General features: G+C 46.5%; 1 protein-coding gene across 7 annotated transcripts in view; it reads right to left on the bottom strand.

The window, feature by feature from the left end:
- Positions 1 to 22,202, bottom strand: part of LOC116938841 (uncharacterized) — a 275,758-nt gene that overhangs the window by 122,089 nt on the left and 131,467 nt on the right. For all 7 annotated transcript variants that reach the window (XM_076054538.1, XM_076054531.1, XM_076054499.1 and 4 more), the window contains 2 exons: positions 17,291 to 17,502; positions 16,435 to 16,767 (listed from right to left, as the gene is read on the bottom strand). In XM_076054538.1, coding sequence (XP_075910653.1) covers positions 16,435 to 16,767; positions 17,291 to 17,502 — 545 coding nt within the window. The remainder of the gene's footprint in view (positions 1 to 16,434; positions 16,768 to 17,290; positions 17,503 to 22,202) is intronic.

The following is a 22,202-nucleotide window of genomic DNA, read 5'->3' as shown; positions in this document are numbered from 1 at the left end:
TATTTTACTTGATTATCCAGGCAAACCCACGCTGAGTCATAGGACTCTTTTTTTATGAGGGCCCTGGATTGGGTTTATCAATAATGTATTGATAAGTTGTGTTTATTGTACCAAGTCGGTGGAAACTGGCACACCTGGGAGATAACCTATGCCTTGCATGACAGGGGCAATGCTCTATCCCACGTAAAGATGGAAACAGGCGGTGATTAGTTCACTTGTTGTACCGCCTTCTCCTGGCGAGTCAGAGTATGCCACTTCGATGCCCACGGGAAAAGAGTTTCACAACACTGGTGCAGTGATCCAACAACCCACACCCCCAGTGCTGGATTAGAGGCATGCGCCGCCACTGCCCGGTTAACGATGATTCGATGTTTTGGTAGCTAGATAGTCAAGTACCCAATGAACTCTGACCCCTTAAGAATGGAGAGAGAAGTTTGGTTTGCTCTGCTGACTTGTAATTACGGCAGCTGTACAGAAAACTCGCCTTGTGTCGCAGATACTAAGGATTTGGTGGCATCGTTCACAAGAGCAGGCTTAGCAGTAAAACAGTTTGTTCTTATGTTGGGTTAAAATACAAGTGACAATATAGACATCAGACACTACTACAGTGATAACAGAATAATCACATTGATGCAGGGATAGGGAATTTGCAGAGAACAATTATGAATGTTATGCTCTGTCAAATTCAACCAGCATCTATAATCTTCGTCTTCTTCTTTCAATATGGTACATTAAAGAGATAAACAACGAGTATTGGAAGAGCAATACAAGTCATCAATCAATGTCTTGGTTCTTCAGCCATCTGAAGGCGTTGGTTGTAAGCTGGTGGATCATTCCGGTGCCACCACTGAATAGTCGTGATGGGCTATCAGGAGGTGGCCACGTGCTCTGTCATTTGTTCCACTTTGCAGCCGCAGGTGGAATTCTCCTTTGCGTCCCACTGGGAGCAGGAGGAAATCTGTGCGTCGGCTGTGCAACGGTTGACCGGGGTCAAAAGTTTACGGAGAATCGAGAGTCTGGGAAGGGGTTTGGTTTGGTCGCTAGTGAGGTGAATGGCTATAATCAACTAAACTATACATAGTTTTAATTTAGCCAGGTAAGGCCCACTGAGCTATATATAGCTCTTTTTAAGAAGCGGCCTTGCCACAAATGATCGCCATATGAAGTGGCTTATCACGTGGAAATTTATAGCAGCCAAATACTCTAAACACACATTTCTAAAAGTTGAGGGAAAAACCAGAGGACCCGGAGAAAAATCCACGTGACCACCGGGGAGAACATGCAAACTCCAAATATACAGGCATCAGGGCTGGGATGGAACCCACGACCTCCTGTATACCAGGCGAAGGAATCAACATCTCGCCACCGTGGGAGGTCCAGAGAAAACCATATAAAAGGAGATCTTTATGACCATGTAAAAGTCCATTGAGACAAAGAAGCATTATTTTATAAGGGAGACCTATACGTATGAACTCTAACAGAAATTATTTCTCGACTTCAGGTGAATAACAGACACGCACAGTTAGCAATGGCAAGGCCGTGAGGGCAAGGCCATGGCGTGAAGATAGAAAATGAAGAGAGGATGAAAGTGGGAGCTTGTTTAACGAGAGCGGTAACGGGAAACAGGGTAATAATTGATTTTAAGATGTTTTGAGATTCCACATGGGCGGTGGTGCATGAGCACAATGAACAAAAGATCTGAACATATTAATCAACAACTGTGTGGCCTTAGAAGAGCAAAATATATAATAGATGACGTTGCATAGACAGAGGCCAGAGAGGTCGAGTGGATAGCAATAGTTGGATACTGCACTTATTTACACCGTGGGACCTGATAAGAATGACATTTTTTGTAAATGTGTGTATGCTGAACTTCTTTCGTACCGTATGTAGCCAACTGTGCTAATCAGAGGTGATGATGAATAGTTGCCTATTTGGCCGATGATCAGTCGCCTACCTTTTCCCAAATGCAAGTGTGTCAACCACAGTGGCAGCGATTCAGTATTGGATGTGAAGGAGATCTGAAGAGTTGACTACGAAGGTCATCGAGGTGTGTGGATTGACGGGGGGGGGGGGGGTTTCAATGACCGTTGATGCTTCACGAAAAAATGGGAAATTGGTTCAGAGATGAAGATAGGAGATTTTCTGCAAATGAGAAAGTTATAACGAAACATCGAGGCTTAAAGAAAACGCTGGAACGCCCTCCGCTTTGATCTCCATGCGAGGGTGCACACAGAACGGTCGAGAGCACAGAGGTGGTTTCTGCAGCTGCCGTGGTTTTGCAAAAGGGGGCGTTCGGAGGGAGTGGCGGTGCGTTTTGTGAGCGCTAACGAGGCGAGAGCAATTGCCCAGGTGTGGTCACCTGTGCCCCTGAGCGGATGGCCACGTCCCCTCGCGATGAGAGATTTGCGACCGTGGCCTGGTGACGGTGAGGCATTGGCACATTTTCACCAAAAAAATCTGATGAAAAGGGACATTCACCAACACATGGCTTGAGGATCTCCTGTTTATACTGCAATGGGGCAGAATTGTTTTTGTTTATACTCAAAAATCATAATTTTTACTCATACGTGGCCCTGTATTGTAAGTGCATCTCACCTGATTTTGAGTAAACAAATTCAAACTCACACATACCCATTTGTGAGTTAAAAAACACTAAATCAGTAAAGTCAGTCTCTCCATATTCTTTGGGTGTTTCGGTAAAGTCATGTAGATAGGTTCAAAGAAAATAACAAAATAACAAAAACGACGACGTTTCGATCGCAACACCACTTGTGTTACTGATTTAGTGTTTTTTTAACTCACAAATGGATATGTGCGAGTTTGAATTTGTTTACTCAAAATCAGGTGAGATGCACTTACAATACAGGGCCACGTACAGTGAGGGAAAAAAAGTATTTGATCCCCTCCTGATTTTGTACGTTTGCCCACTGACAAAGAAATGATCAGTCTATAATTTTAATGGTAGGTATATTTGAACAGTGAGAGACAGAATAACAAAAAATCCAGAAAAACGCATGTCAAAAATGTTATAAATTGATTTGCATTTTAATGAGGGAAATAAGTATTTGACCCCCTCTCAATCAGAAAGATTTCTGGCTCCCAGGTGTCTTTTATACAGGTAACGAGCTGAGATTAGGACCACACTCTTAAAGGGAGTGCTCCTAATCTCAGCTTGTTACCTGTATAAAAGACACCTGTCCACAGAAGCAATCAATCAATCAGATTCCAAACTCTCCACCATGGCCAAGACCAAAGAGCTCTCCAAGGATGTCAGGGACAAGATTGTAGACCTACACAAGGCTGGAATGGGCTACAAGACCATTGCCAAGCAGCTTGGTGAGAAGGTGACAACAGTTGGTGCAATTATTCGCAAATGGAAGAAACACAAAAGAACTGTCAATCTCCCTCGGCCTGGGGCTCCATGCAAGATCTGAACTCTTGGAGTTGCAATGGTCATGAGAACGGTGAGGAATCAGCCCAGAACTACACGGGAGGATCTTGCCAATGATCTCAAGGCAGCTGGGACCATAGTCACCAAGAAAACAATTGGTAACACACTACGCCGTGAAGGACTGAAATCCTGCAGCGCCCGCAAGGTCCACCTGCTCAAGAAAGCACATATACATGCCCGTCTAAAGTTTGCCAATGAACATCTGAATGATTCAGAGGACAACTGGGTGAAAATGTTGTGGTCAGATGAGACCAAAATGGAGCTCTTTGGCATCAACTCAACTCGCCGTGTTTGGAGGAGGAGGAATGCTGCCTATGACCCCAAGAACACCATCCCCAGCGTCAGACATGGAGGTGGAAACATTATGCTTTGGGGGTGTTTTTCTGCTAAGGGGACAGGACAACTTCACCGCATCAAAGGGACGATGGACGGGGCCATGTACCATCAAATCTTGGGTGAGAACCTCCTTGCCTCAGCCAGGGCATTGAAAATGGGTCGTGGATGGGTATTCCAGCATGACAATGACCTAAAACACACGGCCAAGGCAACAAAGGAGTGGCTCAAGAAGAAGCACATTAAGGTCCTGGAGTGGCCTAGCCAGTCTCCAGACCTTAATCCCATAGAAAATCTGTGGAGGGAGCTGAAGGTTCGAGTTGCCAAACGTCAGCCTCGAAACCTTAATGACTTGGAGAAGATCTGCAAAGAGGAGTGGGACAAAATCCCTTCTGAGATGTGTGCAAACCTGGTGGCCAACTACAAGAAACGTCTGACCTCTGTGATTGCCAACAAGGGGTTTGCCACCAAGTACTAAGTCATGTTTTGCAGAGGGATCAACTACTTATTTCCCTCATTAAAATGCAAATCAATTTATAATATTTTTGACATGCGTTCTTCCGGATTTTGTTGTTGTTATTCTGTCTCTCACTGTTCAAATAAACCTACCATTAAAATTATAGACTGACCATTTCTTTGTCAGTGGGCAAACGTACGAAATCAGCAGGGGATCAAATACTTTTTTCCCTCACTGTATGTGTAAAAATTATGACGACCGCTTGTGTCGCGATTGAAACGTCGTGGTTTTTTGTTATTTTCTTTGAACCTATCTACGTGACTTTACCGAAAGACCCAAAGAATATGAATTCCTGCAGTCACCAAAGCTTCAAGTCGAGATTCAGTCTCTCCATTCTGAGATGAGCTGAGAGTTGGGTGCTCATTTACATCTCAGCTGGTGGTGGACATTCCAGGTTTTTTTGACCAGGACAAGTCTATATTCTAGGTTCTTTCGGTAAAGTCACGTCGAAGGGAAACAATAAAATAATAAAATATATATAAAAAATAAAATTCTCACGACGTTTCGACTGTAACACAAACAGTCATCATCAGGTGTGAAAACCAACGATGACTGCTTGTGTTAAAGTCGAAACGTCGTGAGAATTTTATTGTTTTATATATATTTTATTATTTTATTGTTTCCCTTCAACGTGACTTTACCGAAAGAACCAAGAATATGAATCACTGCGGTCTCGAAAGCTTTAAATCAGGACAAGTCTCTCTAATTTCGTCCCGACTTAGATTCCAACTCACGTACTTCCGTTTGTGAGCAGAGTGCTCTGACACAACGCCACCCCCAAAGCTTGATCCAACTCGTGTAATGTTTATATAAAGCGCTCAACATTCCAGTTGATAATATTCAGAATAATTGCAGAGACTTAGTAGTTTCCATATTAGGTAAATGCCCTTCGTTTTGCCTTAAATGGGAGCTTGAGGCTCGTTCAAATTCTTCGAGGGACGGTTGTCACAAATATTACCCGCAACACACAATGCACGTCAACAATGTGGATACTGTCCTTTACAGATTCCAGCACGCACACGTGTAACCAGCGGGTCATGAAGCAGAAGCGGGGCAAGAAATGGTCGAACACACAGATCGCAATTCAAAAACAATCGCAATGTGGGATCGGTAACATTTGAGACTAAATAATGGGGAGATATAGTCAGGCAGCCCGAGAGAGTCTCTATTCTCTCTCTCTCTCTCTCAGCCGAGCCCCAATGGCAAGCTTTGGCCGGCAGCGTCAGGCCCCATTCACGCTTGACAAGTCCTCCAATCGTTGTTATTGTTTTGCCTTAAACTGAAGGGGGACTGTCCCCTTGCAGTGAAAGAAAACCACATAAATCGTGCAACCCGTGAGTGACTTAACCCCATGAATATAGAGCCACACGCAGCAGCAACGCTCGAAAATGGGATCGCCTTTGGAAAAATATAGTTAGTGGGTCTGTTCTCTGTCATAAAGGACTGACCTCATGACCACAAGAATGTCCACCCTCAGGACAGTCTGTTAAAAGGGCACTCTGAACAATAACCTGGCCTAATAAATTCTCGCTTGCTCTTTCACGGGAATGCTACAGGAGTTCACGGCATCCCACATACCTAAACGGGTGGTATAATTCCTAGAAAATCTACTTTCAATAAAACATATATAACGAACAAATGTTACGAAGGTAAGTGAAAAACTGAGAATGCTGTTGTACACTGGAAATATTGAGGAATACAAATTGAAGTTACTTTTGTTATTTTTAAGTTTGTTTACCCAGGAAAGCCTTACTGAGTCTCGATGCTCTTGTTCAGGAGGGTCCTGGCAGGTTTTTGACAGGGGGTGATGTTGCTGCTGGTTGTGATTCCAATGGAGTCATTCATAGCTAATCTTTCAGCAGTGGAATATTTGGTCAAAACCAGTTACATTTGATGTTCCTAAATGTGGAATTCAGAGTATGTGGGAATCCATGCACAATCATACAATGCCAGGATAAGCAAACTCATCAAATATATAACAATGTGCATGAGACACCCGGCCGTTTGTGTGTTTGAGGAATGCAAATAACACACACGAGATTCATCAATGGCCTGCAATCCTTAAATCGCAGTCCCAACACTCAGCGTGCTAACGTTAAACAGTGGCACTTAGATTTACACCCACGGCTCGCCCTTGCTTGGCCCTTGGGAAAATTGAGAGTTCTGCTTTCATTGAGTGCTCTTTCTATTTGTACCTCATTGCTGACCTAACCTTCAGTCAGCAGTGAGGTTATTAACGCAAGGCCCGAGAGATGCACTGCTTGCCACAGAGCTGGCTCCATTAGGTGAGCCTCATCGGTATTCGAGACATTCATGACCACAAATGTCTCGAACCATTTATTTATAAAAGTAATTTAAGCGGCATGCTTTCTTATGATTTGACAAAAAGCTAAATATTAAGATGAGTGACAAACAGATGCGCTTCTGCGGCCGTCTGGAACGCTCTTCCTTCCGATGTTAGGAAGCCACTGGAGCTATGCACTTTTAAATCTCGATTGAAAACTCATTTCTTTAGAACTGCTTTTTTGTGTTTACTTTGTTGTCCTTCCTCCCCGCACCTCGGATCAGCACGGGTGGCTACGTACGGTGCGAAAGAAGTTCAACATACATAATCATCACCACCACACTGCACTTCGGATTAGCACGGTTGGCTACGTACGGTGCGAAAAAGGTTCAACATACGTACAAACAAGGCCAACGAAGGTTCCTGGGGACGATGGCTCCAAACCGAACCAATCCTGAAGTTTAAATTAGTTCGCGGGGGGGGGGGGGGGTGTGGGGGCATCCACCGCCGCTCTCAAGTTGGCACCAAACCCAAAGCTAACGGTGGAGCGGGACATGATCGGACAAGGCTCACGGCAGCTAAAACCGGACAGCGCGACTGAAGCTCGCACCGCGTCCAGCTAGCGGCCGCGTCGAGGCGTGGGTCCGCGTGTTACGTGGTGCGGCAGGTGAATGCTGGGCGATGTATCCGGGCCTGTGGACGGAGAGAATCCAAAGGAGACGACCGCCTTCCGAGTGATTCGGGTAAATGAGTCTCGGGAGCCAGTTATGTGCCCCCTTTTGTTTATTCACGCGGATAATTGTGCAGCACAATTTACACGCGCAAAAGAAGTGATCGCAAATTGTTCAACAATCTACATTACTCAGGGATTCATTTTGCGCTCCCGTCTAAAAATTTAAGGGAAGCTGGTTAATGAAAAGATGTGGCAATTACATTGATGTTTGTTTTCCAACGTAAATGATTAATTCACCCGAAATTGGCTGGAGCAGAAGGTCAATATTGTTTAGCTTAGTTTTTTTTTTCCCCCCACGGTGCAGACACAGGGGCAGCCCCACCTGTGAGCTGGGCCCTGGTGTCTCGAGCAGACGCGAGGGAAAGCACGGTGACTGCCACGTTGCTTCGCATGTAAACATCGCCGGGACACGAACGCGTGCGAGCGAACGGCACACGGATGTTTCAGTAGCTGACGACGAGGCCCTTTGTCGACATTCGGAAGCCACCACATGAGAACCAAATGCGCAAACCCAAAGACGATCACCCGCCTTGTTAGAGAAACCCTGCGGTGGGGACGCGCGCGTCTCTCTGTCTCTGGGGAGCGGTAGTGTAGTGGTTGGCGTGCTGCGCTACGAACCCGGCGACTCGGGTTCGATTCCTGCTCGCGGTCAACACTAGTTATGAATATCTTAACCGGTCTTGGGCCTCCCCTAAGTCGACTCGGCCTCAAATGAGTACCTGGTGCAGTGTGTAAATATCGCCACCGGGGAAACAAAGGCGGCCGGGTGTGGTGCTGGCCACCCATCCCTTCGCGTAGCGTTCCGCTCGTCATAGGTTCTCACTAACAGCACTTGCCCCAACAGTCTGTACAAGGCTGTACCCTGGGGGGTCTTTGTTTTTGTCCAGCCAACGTTGGCGTGTAAGGAGACAGGTGCCATGGCGGTCGCGCACGCCTGCATGGGAACGTGGGCGCGGCAGTTCACAACGTGGATGCTCTTTCAGACACAGGCGCGCTTTGCCATCAATTATACCACCGGTGTCACTCCATCAAACTCGGTATCATTAACACGTCGACTGTGTTATGCCAGCAATGCCATTAAACCTCCCGATAAGTAACGATAGTCATCTAAGGACCCAGAGACCTCGGGCCAGAATGGGCGGGGAGGGGCACCCGAATGCTAACTGCACCTTTATCGCCCAAACCTGCATTTCATCTAAACCGGCCTGCCTCGCTCGCAGTGCTTAGAGTCGTCGACGTAACCGTGTGCAGCGGCCATTGGGGTGGCCCTGGGCACCGGCAGATCCCGTCGCGTGGATCTCCGCGGCCGGCGAGAGCCTCCGGGTGCGCGAGGCCGCACCGGGGGAGACGAGCGTCGCCGGGTCTCTGCGAGCACTCTCTCAACAACAAGCGGCACACCGCAATTTTATTTGCGTCCTAGAGCCATGGTGGCAGTGCCCGGCGGTCACGTGGAACGGCTCGGCGATTGCTATTTATTGCCACGCTCAGCATGACCTCACCTCCCATCGGAAATATCAGAAGTGGACAATGCACTCTGTAAAATAGCGCGCACGGTATACGCCTGCACGACACCTGTCACCGTCACGTGCTCACAGCACCTGCAGGCCACTTCCCGAAGTGGCCTGCAGGCCGGCACTCGTGGACGGCGGTAATGTTTGACACTTGCGCTCCCGTGGGCATGTTTTCGGTGAGTGTAAGTGTCAAACATTTGAACATTCTGAGGTTCGCATCTCGAACTATGGACTTTCCCTTCCTATGTTATATGCTTCATCGTTGTCGCAAAAATTCCTGTAGAAAAGTCATAAAATTGCCATGCACATTACGCTTAAGATTGGTCATAACCAATTTGGCAAGACGATTCCTCACCAATGCTGGGTGGCACGTGGTTCTACGCTTATTATTCAGAGCTCCCCAAAAGAGTTCTTGTTTTATTTTGACTAAACTGTAACTGCACAGCTTACACCAACATTGAGTTGTACACTAACAAAAAAAAACTGTCTGAAAGTTGGATGACTTTTTTGGGCAAATTTATGTAACAAAGCAATTAGAATTGTGTCCTACTTGCAGGCTGAAAAGTGGAGTTTTCCAAGGTAATTCATCACTAAACGGTGCTTGGTATAAAAACGTGGTGGTTATTGATGGTGCGGCATATCTGAAAACATGCCAAGAACCAACGACTTACATTTTTTTTTAATCCAGCTATAGAATGGTGATGTTATGGATGACTTAGAAAGCGATCTCTGATTGTGTTTGCATTGATAGTGCTGAAATCCTTGTGTGAGCGTGAAGTGGGTAGAGTATTTGTCCAGGGCTCTTGCCTGTAACATCAGGCAGGTCAGTAGCATTTCTTTTAATAGGCCACAGTCTGCTGATATGACTCAGAAAGTGGAAACCGATCCAATTGACGGCTTTACTGGACATCTGTGAAAAAGAGCTTCGTAGCTCATCGGATTTATCCAGGATGAATAAAGATTCTGATTAAATAAATGTTGCGACAAGATTGTTGGACGAGAAGGTGCATAGTCTCAAAGCACTACATGTAATTATACTTTACTGCTGGCGATGCACAGATCTTTATTGATGTAAATCCTGGAGGCTGATTTGCTACTTAGCAATTATGACTGGAGCAAACTTTAGTGCATCTGCAGAAATTTAATATTTTCATAAATTTACCGTGTTCTGCATAGTAAACTATTAAAGATGTTGTAATATTACAAGTGTGATATAAGAATCTCAAAATATAAAAGAAAATCCCCGAATAAGCTATACATTTTTATCCTATTCACCATCTTGGTGTAACTATAAACTCAACTATTTTTTACTTTAAAAATAGTTTATTTTACCAGGTAAGGCCCACTGAGCTGTATGCACGTGTAAATGTATAGCAGCAGACAACGACTCTAAATACGTGTTGATTCTAAATGTGGAGTGAAAAACTGCAGGACCCAGAGACAAATCGACACCACCACGAGGAGAACATGCAAACTCCAAATATACAGCGGGCGTCAAGGTCGGGATTGAACCCACGACCTCCTGCATACCAGGCGAGGGAGATCGCCACCCCGCGGCACCCATACACAGCAATACAACAATGGAGAGAGTATCCGGTGAGAATGAGATCGGTGTGAGTGGCGAGGTAATTGTTAGAAAGTCAGACACAAATGCCAAAGTATTCACACGCATTATTTCTTTTTTTAAGCAGAAAATGGCACAATGAAAAATGCCAAGTTTTGGATTCTATAATACTATTTAAAAACTTCATTCACAGCGGAAAGAATAAGATCGTCCTTCATTCAATCAATGCAAGTCAGGCAAGTTACATTGTTTTCACAGATATATTTCATTGAAAGCCAGAAAACATGTTCATAGCAAAAGGTAATTGCACCTGATTTGGTTCAAGCTGAAAACGGGGCAGCCCTACTTATTGAAAACGACTGCCAAGGGGACACATTGGCACTGTCACGCCTGGCAAGTCACAGTGGCAAAGTGGGTGGCACCTGGGGGGTGGGGGGGGGGTTTACGCAGCAGCAATGAAATGTTTGAAGAAGCAGTGGGGGAAGCCGCCCCATGGCGAGTGTGATGAACGCGCAAGAACGGCGTGCGATGTGTGCTGCGTGAACTCAACGCCACGGGCAACAAGCAGAATTACGTAATATCTCTACCCCCCGGCTAAATACTGCCCGTCTGTTGATTACAGATTACTGCGTGAACTATAAAACGCTCCGGTGAAACCACTGAATGGTCGTCATGGGCCATCAGCAGGTGGCCACGTACTCTGTCATTTGTTCCACTTTGCAGCCGCAGGTGTAATTCTCCTTTACGTCCCACTAATGTCGGACGAAATCTGTGCGTCGGTCGTGCGACAGTTGACTGCGGTCAAAAGTTAACGTTAAAGCGAGAGGCTGGGGAGGGGTTTAAATTGGGTCGCCAGTGAGGAGAACAGCTATAATACTAAAGTTTTTTTTATTTTATCAGGTGAGGCGCACTGAGCTACAGTGAGGGAAAAAAGTATTTGATCCCCTGCTGATTTTGTACGTTTGCCCACTGACAAAGAAATGATCAGTCTATAATTTTAACGGTAGGTTTATTTGAGCAGTGAGAGACAGAATAACAACAACAAAATCCAGAAAAACGCATGTCAAAAATGTTTTTAATTGATTTGCATTTTAATGAGGGAAATAAGTATTTGACACGCTCTCAATCAGAAAGATTTCTGGCTCCCAGGTGTCTTTTATACAGGTAACGGGCTGAGATTAGGAGCACACTCTTAAAGGGAGTGCTCCTAATCTCAGCTTGTTACCTGTATAAAAGGCACCTGTCCACAGAAGCAATCAATCAGATTCCAAACTCTCCACCATGGCCAAGACCAAAGAGCTCTCCAAGGATGTCAGGGACAAGATTGTAGACCTACACAAGGCTGGAATGGGCTACAAGACCATTGCCAAGCAGCTTGGTGAGAAGGTGACAACAGTTGGTGCAATTATTCGCAAATGGAAGAAACACAAAAGAACTGTCAATCTCCCTCGGCCTGGGGCTCCATGCAAAATCTCACTTCGTGGAGTTGCAATGATCATGAGAACGGTGAGGAATCAGCCCAGAACTACACGGGAGGATCTTGTCAATGAGCTCAAGGCAGCTGGGACCATAGTCACCAAGAAAACAATTGGTAACACACTACGCCGTGAAGGACTGAAATCCTGCAGCGCCCGCAAGGTCCCCCTGCTCAAGAAAGCACCTATACATGCCCGTCTGAAGTTTGCCAATGAACATCTGAATGATTCAGAGGACAACTGGGTGAAAGTGTTGTGGTCAGATGAGACCAAAATGGGGCTCTTTGGCATCAACTCAACTCGCCGTGTTTGGAGGAGGAGGAGGAATGCTGCCTATGACCCCAAGAACACCATCCCCACCGTCAAACATGGAGGTGGAAACATTATGCTTTGGGGGTGTTTTTCTGCTAAGGGGACAGGACAACTTCACCGCATCAAAGGGACGATGGACGGGGCCATGTACCGTCAAATCTTGGGTGAGAACCTCCTTCCCTCAGCCAGGGCATTGAAAATGGGTCATGGATGGGTATTACAGCATGATAATGACCCAACACACACGGCCAAGGCAACAAATGAGTGGCTCAAGAAGAAGCACTTTAAGGTCCTGGAGTAGCCTAGCCAGTCTCCAGACCTTAATCCCATAGAAAATCTGTGGAGGGAGCTGAAGGTTCGAGTTGCCAAACATCAGCCTCGAAACCTTAATGACTTGGAGAAGATCTGCAAAGAGGAGTGGGACAAAATCCCTCCTGAGATGTGTGCAAACCTGGTGGCCAACTACAGGAAACGTCTGACCTCTGTGATTGCCAACAAGGGTTTTGCCACCAAGTACTAAATCATGTTTTGCAGAGGGGTCAAATACTTATTTCCCTCATTAAAATGCAAATCAATTTATAACATTTTCACATGCATTTTTCTGGATTTTGTTGTTGTTGTTGTTCTGTCTCTCACTGTTCAAATAAACCTACCATTAAAATTATAGACTGATCATTTCTTTGTCAGTGGGCAAACGTACAAAATCAGCAGGGGATCAAATACTTTTTTCCCTCACTGTATGTAGCTCTTTTTAAGAAGCGACCTGTCCACAAATGATAGCTCAACGAAGTTGCTTACATTGTGGAAATTTATAGCAGCCAAATACTGTAAACGCATGTTTCTAAATGTGGAGGGAAAAACCAGAGGACCCAGGGAAGAATTGATACCACCACTGGGAGAAAATGCGAACTCCAAATACACAGACATCAGGGTAGGGATCGAAATCGCGACCTCCTGTATACCAAGCGAGGTAGTTAACATGTCGCCACCGTGGTGCCACATATCCAATGACTGAAATGTGTTCATACAATTTTAAATGATAACATTTGCTGACAAATGTGATAAGTTAAATTATATAAAACACAATGTAGTTAATAATACCAACGACATCAAATAACATTATTGTTGGTCAGCTAAGATATTTCACAAGTTCTGTACCCTGCTTGGGAAACACATCTTATCACCTGCCGCCAAAACACCCATATCTGCGTGCACACTTGTGATTTGCTCACATGTACGTTCAAGTGAATGTTCACGAGTGCATGCGGGGCACAAAGGTGCATTTCGTGTGCGAGCGTGCGTGCTGTACACATTGCCGTGTTTGCCCACTCGGGCACGACCGTGAGCACAGCTTTGAAAATCACTCGATGCTCCCTTCTGAAGTTCAGCCTCGGATATCAACATCGCTCTGTTTACACCATGAGCCTTCAGCATCAAGCATTTTGAGAGGCCCCTTAGGCGCTGCTCCTCCCCCGCAAACTCTTCCAAAACTAATCTGGGGGCATGCGATTCATGCGGCGCATTTCTGGTGTAACAGCGCGCACACAACTTTTCCCACCACACACACACGCAAGCCCTAGCCTGCACGCTGCTGCTGCTGCTGCTTGCTGCACCCGGGCATGCGGCACGAACTCGCATTGTATTTTGATGAGCAACAAAAAATGCTTCCCCGCATACTTACGGCTTTAACAGAACTCCGAGCGCAAATCCCCTTTAGATTTCCCCCCGCCGAGAGCCACGGCTGTCAAGCGCAACTTCGCTTTTTACTCCCTTGTGCCTCCAACAGCTGCGCCGGGCAGCGTGGGCTGCTCGCCACCCCCCCCCCCCCGGGGACGCCGTGAGCGAGCGGGCGCCGCGAACTCTCTCCGGTCACAGCGACGGCCCCTCCACGCGACGAAGAGACGCGGACGTGAGAACGCGCGGATCAACTTACCGCAGCTGCCGAAAACCCCGAGCGCCGAAACTTCTCGCAAACCCCTCCGGCTAATTGTGGGGCTCTATGATTAATTAGGCCGAGCAACGAACTATTTGGCCGAGCGTTCAACCAGAGCAGGCATCTTATTGCCCGCATCGATAATAACGCTGTTGTTGTTATACAAAGCGAAAACATAATGCGTGATATTAAATCTGCCGCGGTGATGGAAGCCTCGTTAAATGCTCTTGCTAATATGAGGAAAGCACACGTGTTCAGTGGACTTGAAGACTAACAGCATCATCAACCCCAACTAATTGTATGGCTACACTATATATATAAAGCCCAAAGTTAAATTCAAATATTAGCATAAATATGGTAAATACCGTACAAATTGATACAAAAATATCGTTAGGATTTCATAACAGGATGTATTTTACGCAATTATAATGTGTCAGAAGGCCTGAATAAATAATCTAAGTGAGCTTTCGCCTGATTGCGCTGCAGTGAACCAATAATTATGCAGATTAGATGTACTAATGTCTGACATGGCTATTGTTCACAATTGTACCCAATGCCAAAAAAATCAAACAGAATGCATCACGATTTAAAGCTTTCGTGACTGCAATGATTCATCTTCTTTGGTTATTTCGGTAAAGTCACGTAGAATGAGAATAAAATAATAAATTGATAAAATAAAATAACACAATAATATTCTCACGACGTTTCGGCCACAACACAAGCGGCCTTCATCAGGGTTAGGTGATGAAGGCCGCTTGTGTTGTGGCCGAAACGTCGTGAGAATATTATTGTGTTATTTTATTTTATCAATTTATTATTTTATTCTCATTCTACGTGACTTTACCGAAAGAACCAAAGAAGAGAATGCATCACATGTACAATATCATTATAGACATCGTACAACACCACTCTGCATTAGGAATGGCAATCGCTCAGAGGTAACCGTGACTGAATGAACCATCAGGCCCAGTAATTCGATTCAATTTTCTTATTTAACAATCGGGTAAATGTAGCAGCCTCCAGTTCCCTAAACTTCGTGGAAACCCGTTGTGTACCCCAAGTACACATTGAAAAACAATGCTTCTTACACAAGGGAGTGCATCGTCTGAAGGGGGGGGGGGGGTGGAGATCTTTTCCCTTCAGTTCTCAGTTGGAGACTGAACCCAACATTTGAAGAGGGGGGCCTGCTGATAAAATTGGCATGACCTCCCAAGAGCAAGCGGCGTACAAATGTTGAACAGATGACAGTGGCACGTTTCGCAAAATGTGCGGACGTGACAAGTTGTAGTTATTACTCTTATGATGTAATGCAGGAAGGATGGATGACGGTAGGTTACCGAGACGGGCATTGGAGTGGTACTTATAGGCTAGGCCTAACGTCAGATGCTCGAAGACTGCGAGAGCAGACCCCAAGGACAGGTGTCCACTTTGCAACAGCTGCAGGATCTAGCAGCGGCGGGGGACGCAGTGGCATCACCAGCATGATGAACGTTTGACCTTGACCTTGACCCAAGAGTAAAAATGTCCTCATGTGTGTGGACGACTTTTGTCATCGACAACTATGTCACAAAACCAATTCTAAACATAACTTTCCCTCGACTCAGCTATACCAAGCTCCGCGTGAACAGAAGTGCTGTCAGTGATGGGAAAAGCTAGCATTGGGAAGATCAAGAGGCCTATTGATTCACTCACGATGAGACAGCCTGCAGTGTTGTTTGACTGGAATGCCAGACAGAATATGACGTAATCAAGCTCTTACCCTGTCACTGGTGTGGAGAGCACACACGTTTTTAGTGATAAAGAAACAAGCCACAACATGTTCAGGTTCAGTTCAAAATGACTAGAATTCTTCAAAATTAAGGGCAAATATAAAATCACCTATTCCAGTACTGTATTTTAAGTCGAAAACATTTGAACATTTAAATAAAACTAAGAAAAAAATCAAACAAGAAAAAAAACCGTCAATAAAAAGCAAAACGATGTCAGATGTTCCATGGCCACGTTTCATTTCATGTGAAGCCAGAACCTTTGAAGTAGGAACCAATTCCAAATCCGAGCCGCAAACGGAGGAACCATGTGTCCCGCACAACAAGTACCAGAAGACGCGGCGCTACTACTACCGCTAACGCCAAAACACGTCCGCACGCCGACCTCCGGTTCCTCTCATTTCTGTAAGCCGAGTTACGAGCGAGTTCGGCAAAACCGAGCGACGGCAAACAAAACCGCGAAGACCACGTCGCACCCACTTGACCCAACCACCCCGGGGGGAGTCGGCACCGCGCGCGACGCATCCACCGAGGGGGAGGGAAAACACCGACCTCGTATCGCGGCTGCTCGTTTCGTCCCCGCACGAAGAAGAACCCTCCTCCCTGCGGGAATCGCAGCTCCCCCGGCGGCCGCTCCAGCGTCGCCTTCTGCTCGGAGGCTTCGGCCTCGCAGTCGAGGAGCGAGGCCTCGGTGCCGCGGATGCGCAGGGCGAAGCGCGTCAGCTGCTTCGCGGGCGCAGGCAGCCGGAATGTGGCCACGGGAGTCGTGCGGCGCTCCTGCGACGAGGTGAGGTGCAGCTGCAGCTCTTGGCGCTCAGGAGACACGCTCACGCCGAGGTAGACCGTCTGCTTCAGGGCGTCCATCACCGAGAAGATGAAGCCGCCCTGTGGAGCCGCGCACACACACACGCACACACGCACACACGCGTGCGCGCCCCCCGGGGTCAGCCCGCAAGCGTCTCCCACAACACGTTCACGCGTTCCCGCAGGCTCGTGGGCAGGCTTCACTGAGAGTCGAAGGAAGGCCGCGGGCATATGGGGACCTGGGTTTGCAGACAGGCAAACAGACATGCGAGAATGTGGAATCATTTATCGACAAGCAGTCGTGTGTAGGGAGATGGCCGATCGTCGACACAAGTAAGCTGACACCCAGGTCGGGCGAAAAAATTGACAAACAGACAGGGAAACAAGACAAAGGTCCTCCTTATAGCTTCAACAGGCTTTTGGGGCAATTGCCGTTAGCGAGCACAGGCAAAGAAACAGCTACGGGGATAAGCAGACTCGGAGATATTTCAGCTAACGGGTAGACGTTCGGGAAGGCGTGTGTGTGCAGACGGGCGTACGGGAACGGGCACGGTGGGCATGCGCGAGGGGTGGCAGTTCTCAATGCCTGGCGGCGCGTCGGCACCTGGCTGGTGGCGGGGGTGATGGTGACCAAGATGGAGAAGTCTGCGGGCAGAGGCTTGGTGAAGAAGCCCTGGAATCGCTTGGCCACTTCGGCTCCGCGGTGGAAGTAGAAGGCCGAGCGATCATCCTGCCCGGCGACTACGGACACCGACTTGGGCGTTGGGTCTCCAATCAGCCTCAGGAGGTCGATCCCGTGGGCCGAAGAAGCGTCGTCTGCGTAGACACGCACGGGCGGGGGAACGGTCAATGAGATGGAACGGGCAAGTGACGGCAGGTGGTGACCAATGCGTTTAAAAAAATACCTTTAGGCAGTTTTAAATCGCGCATTGATTGACGTTCAAACATGTAAAGTGGATGAGACAATGCACGTGATAGAATGGTTAATCAACACCTCGAACAAGTAACTGTTCAGACGTTGTTCAGACAACTGGTTACAAGGATGAGAACAATCTATCACGATCAAAGGAAACAGCTATGGGTCCAACAGCTTCTTTGGACATTGGACAACCAGCGATCAACGCGCCTCCGATAAGCACAGTTGGCTACGTACGGTGCAAAAGAAGTTCAGCATACATTCATATATCAACGTGCATTTGTATTGAGGGCAACGCATCCGTTGCTCTCTCCCATCGAATAAAAGCAATGTGACAGTAGCTATGTGAATCGTCGTTTTCTCTCGTGCACCCCGTTCTCATGTAGTGCACTGTGACACAGATGAGTCTGGCAGGAAAACATCACCGAGTCTCAATAATCTTTTAACAGTCGGGTCATGCCAAACGTCCACGATGTTGATGCCTTGTGTAATCCCAATTGAGAAATTTGAAATAAATCTTTTCAGCATTAAGGAGGTTTGGTCCAAAAGCAGTTACCATTATATACGTATTGTTTTCCCTTGGGAGGAAAACGGTTAAACGCAGAGGAAAACCACGCAGAACAGGGGGAGAGACGGAAAGCAAGGGGCTCCGATTCGGGGCATAGATCCCAGGCCCTTCTGGCTGTAAAGTACGAGAGCGATGCCACCGCGCCACCACTCTGCCGCCCTAAAAGTCGCGTCTCACTCAGGAGAGAGCATTCCAAGGTGCAAGGCATTCGCGCTCGTGGGTCATACGGTGATTTAGACTTGAATGTCGAGCGCAAACCTCTGTCACCCACGGTAGCATGATCACCGATTAACACCACACAATGACATTTGGAAAAGTTCAGCCTGGTCATGTGGCAGTTAATTTATATATTTATTCCGTAATTACTTAGACCTTCAAAGTCCACATAGCTCATTTATAGGTTAGGGTGAATGGTATGCATGAGCTTATGTAATCTGGTAGATGAAATGGCACTACCCTAGCCAATGCACTTCCATGCTTGGCATGAGTGTCTGCAGTAAGTTTCCCTTCATGTGCTCCTTATGACCAGATTAGAACTTTACATAAGACACACATTTTTTCTTACACGAGACATTAAATTGAAAACGCCTCAGAGCAACCACACTGGCTGAATGGCCTATTTTTCCATTTCTTTACTGCACCCAGCATTGGCTGCAACCGATTTTCGTATCAAAAGTTCCACATCCGCATATATTGGTCAGTGAAAGGTAAAAAAAAAATAGAACATTGGGTTGCACAACGCCATCAAACAAAAAAGTGACTCTCATCATCTCGCGAACCCAGGCCGTTGGAACTAAACCGTGTTGCTGCAGTGGAAGGAGTAAAACCACTGTACCACCGCACCACCCAAATAACCCCCCAGCAACTCTCCATGGTTTCCACATTGATCGTTAAACTGAAGTGAAACAAACGTTACATTGCCAAGTAATGATATTTCTGCTACCCAAACATCACACACAATAAGTTCCAGTTGCAAGCGTAGAGAAGTAATAATGCACTGATCTTCTGAACATAAACAGCAGCGTTCGCCTATCGTACAATGGGGGACGCTGCTCGGGGATCGTCAGCGTGGACGCAAATAGGCTTGGAGAATATGAATCGCGTCGGGACTAGTTCAACGTTTCCAAGGGCGAATGGCGCTTTATTGAACACTGCTCTGAGGCGGGGTGGACACACACGTCCGTGCCGCTCTGTGCGGTCCAGGACACAGTCCCCAGCCAGCAGTGGATCTTGGCAGCGGGAGCGAGATGTGTCCGCACGAGGGGATTCCAAAGAATATCGCACGCAGCCAGAACTTAGCCACAGCTGCTGCTGCTACTGCTGCTGAGGGACGCATCTTATGCCACGGATTTCTTTGTACGGCCAGAATTATTTGCTGGACTCTTAAGTCTGACTTACGACATCTAGTATTTAGCAAAACCCAAGAGCCAGAAGCACATTGTGATGTGGCTGGACAGCATGTGTGCTAAACAGAAGCATCTGCAGAGAGGCTGTAACAAATGTAATCTATAACGCGTCCAGGATCCTATGCGTCTCTGCACCTAGAGTTTCAATCATTGCTGCATAAATCTGTGGCTGTAGAGAGCTTATCTTCCAATTATCTAGTCTTAAAATGCTTGACAAGTGAGTTTCACATTTATATTTATAAGTTATTCTTATTCATGGAGAACTTCACGACAGTCTAGCTTATGACGTGTAATTTACACGATTACTAACCGAGTCTCAAGACTTATTCAGGAGGGTCCTGACAAGTTTTCACAATCAGAGGAAATGTTTCAAAGTGTAGTTTTGTTCCAGCTAGGAGACTGAATAACCCAGAGGAGACCCGTGCAGAACAGGGGGGAGAACTTACAAAGCCCACACACCAAGGCACCCGAGTCAGGAACCAAACCGAGCCACCTTGTTGCTGGCCAGCACGAGTGTCACCACTGCAACCTCCCCTCCACCCCCTGTATAATGAAGTTGTGTCACGTATGCTGTGATAACAATATACATCTTCTTTGGTTCTTTCGGTAAAGTCACGTAGAATGAGAATAAAATAATAAATTGATAAAATAAAATAACGCAATAATATTCTCACGACGTTTCGGCCACAACACAAGCGGCCTTCATCGGGTGAAGGGACGAGACTGTCTGGAGGACAGCGCTGGAGTGAAAAAGCCACGCTCAGATCGCGACCTTTAAGCTTAGAGTCGCGGCATCTCTTCAGAAAGGTGAGAGACTCGATTAGTTGAGCCTTCTTATCCCGGAGTCTGTTGAATGATCTTACGGTTGTGTGGAATCCCTCTCCGTAGAGGTGGTTAAATTTCGATTTAAAGCTTTCGTGACTGCAAGGATTCATCTTCTTTGGTTCTTTCGGTAAAGTCACGTAGAATGAGAATAAAATAATAAATTGATAAAATATTGTGTTATTTTATTTTATCAAATTATTATTTTATTCTCATTCTACGTGACTTTACAGAAAGAACCAAAGAAGATGAATCCTTGCAGTCACGAAAGCTTTAAATCGAAACAATATACATGTTAGAAACTGTGTATACCATGAGAAAAAATATACATGTTATATACTGTGTATACTGTGAGGATAATATGCATGTAATAATTACAATAAGTTCAGGAAAACGCCACCCATGGGAGAGGGTTGTGAATCGCAGTGCAACAACAATTGCTACATTTAGCTTGGAACCATGACCAACGAAAGGGCAGGACACTTACTTTTCTTTTCACAAAATCTGGTGCGGTATCAAAAGGGATGCGCACCTGGGCAGATCGTCACAGACAGGCGGCGAATATGGACGAGGGCGAAAAGAAGAACGTGGGACCAACAACAAAAACAAACCCAGGTGGACTCGGCCACGAACGGTGCTGCCAAAGTGACAAGCGATGAAACGAACGTTGTGATTGAACGGTAGAAGAGAGAGCATTGCGCTCAGAAAGGATGACTGAGAAACAGGTTGAGCCAGTGGCATCGACATAACGCAGTCACCTCGTACGGATTGCATCTGCATTGAGTCATGCACGACAGCGCCGACGTAGAGGCATTCATCCAGCGGTGGATAGAGAATAGGTGATAATGAAAAAGCCGTGTTTAAGGACGTACTTTCTATGAACGTACTACACATCATTACAAGCCAGTGCCTTAGATTCTGCAGGTACTGACATCACCGCTCAAAGGCCTGTACGAATTAAGAGAGCGACAGAGTTGAGCGCCGAGCACACGATCCGGCTGTGAAAACTGTGCACAGAGCGCCACTGAATTACGGGCAAGGTTACATATCCTCTTTCACGTCAAAATATTAAGCTGCAATTCAATAAAGAACATTTTCCCACGACACTTCGGTCAAAATATCTCGTCCCAACTTTGGAAAAATGTTTATCGAGTCACATTACTCTCGATGCTTCGGCGGACGCAGCGTTGTGGAGAGAAACGGCGGCGAAGTTCACTCGCGTGAGTTAAAACGAGCGGTCCCGACCAGGTGTGGTTGACCAGGTGTGGTTGACCAGGTGTGGTCCGTGCCAGGTGTGGTCGGGCCAGGTGTGGTCGGGCCAGGTGTGGTCGACAAGGTGTGGTCGAGCCCCACTCCTTCGTGAGTGCCTCTTCTGCCGTCTGGGACGCACAGCTACGCATTTCAAGCACCACTGCCCTCTCCGCTCTTTAAGTGGTGCTCATGATTTGTCACGTGGTTTTTGCAGACAGAATTCACAGCATGCCAGTAAGATGTTATTATCACAGTTGCAAAGCAAAAAATAAACTCTGCTCTCTGCTTAGAAGTGCACTCTGTGGTAAAAGTTCACACAACCTTACAAGGTTGCAGTCGTAAACCCTTCACATTATTTGCACACGAGCACACACACACACAACTGGCTCGCAACCGTGATTATAGCGCACCTTAGCAATCAGTGTTGTGACTGTTATGCAACATTATATTTTTTTCAAGCAGTACGTATAAAATTATTATGATAAAAATGTCCTGTGCACGTTCACGGCCAATCCTTAGGTGGAAAAAGGCTGGAAAACGAAATAGTATAAAT

This window comes from Petromyzon marinus, chromosome 4 (assembly GCF_048934315.1).
Source record: "Petromyzon marinus isolate PM22_M1 ecotype Great Lakes invasive population chromosome 4, UKy_Petmar_22M1.pri1.0, whole genome shotgun sequence".
Classification (NCBI taxonomy): Eukaryota; Metazoa; Chordata; class Hyperoartia; order Petromyzontiformes; family Petromyzontidae; genus Petromyzon; species Petromyzon marinus.
The sequence above is the reverse complement of the archived record's forward strand: the minus strand, read 5'-3'. Positions and strand labels throughout refer to the sequence as shown.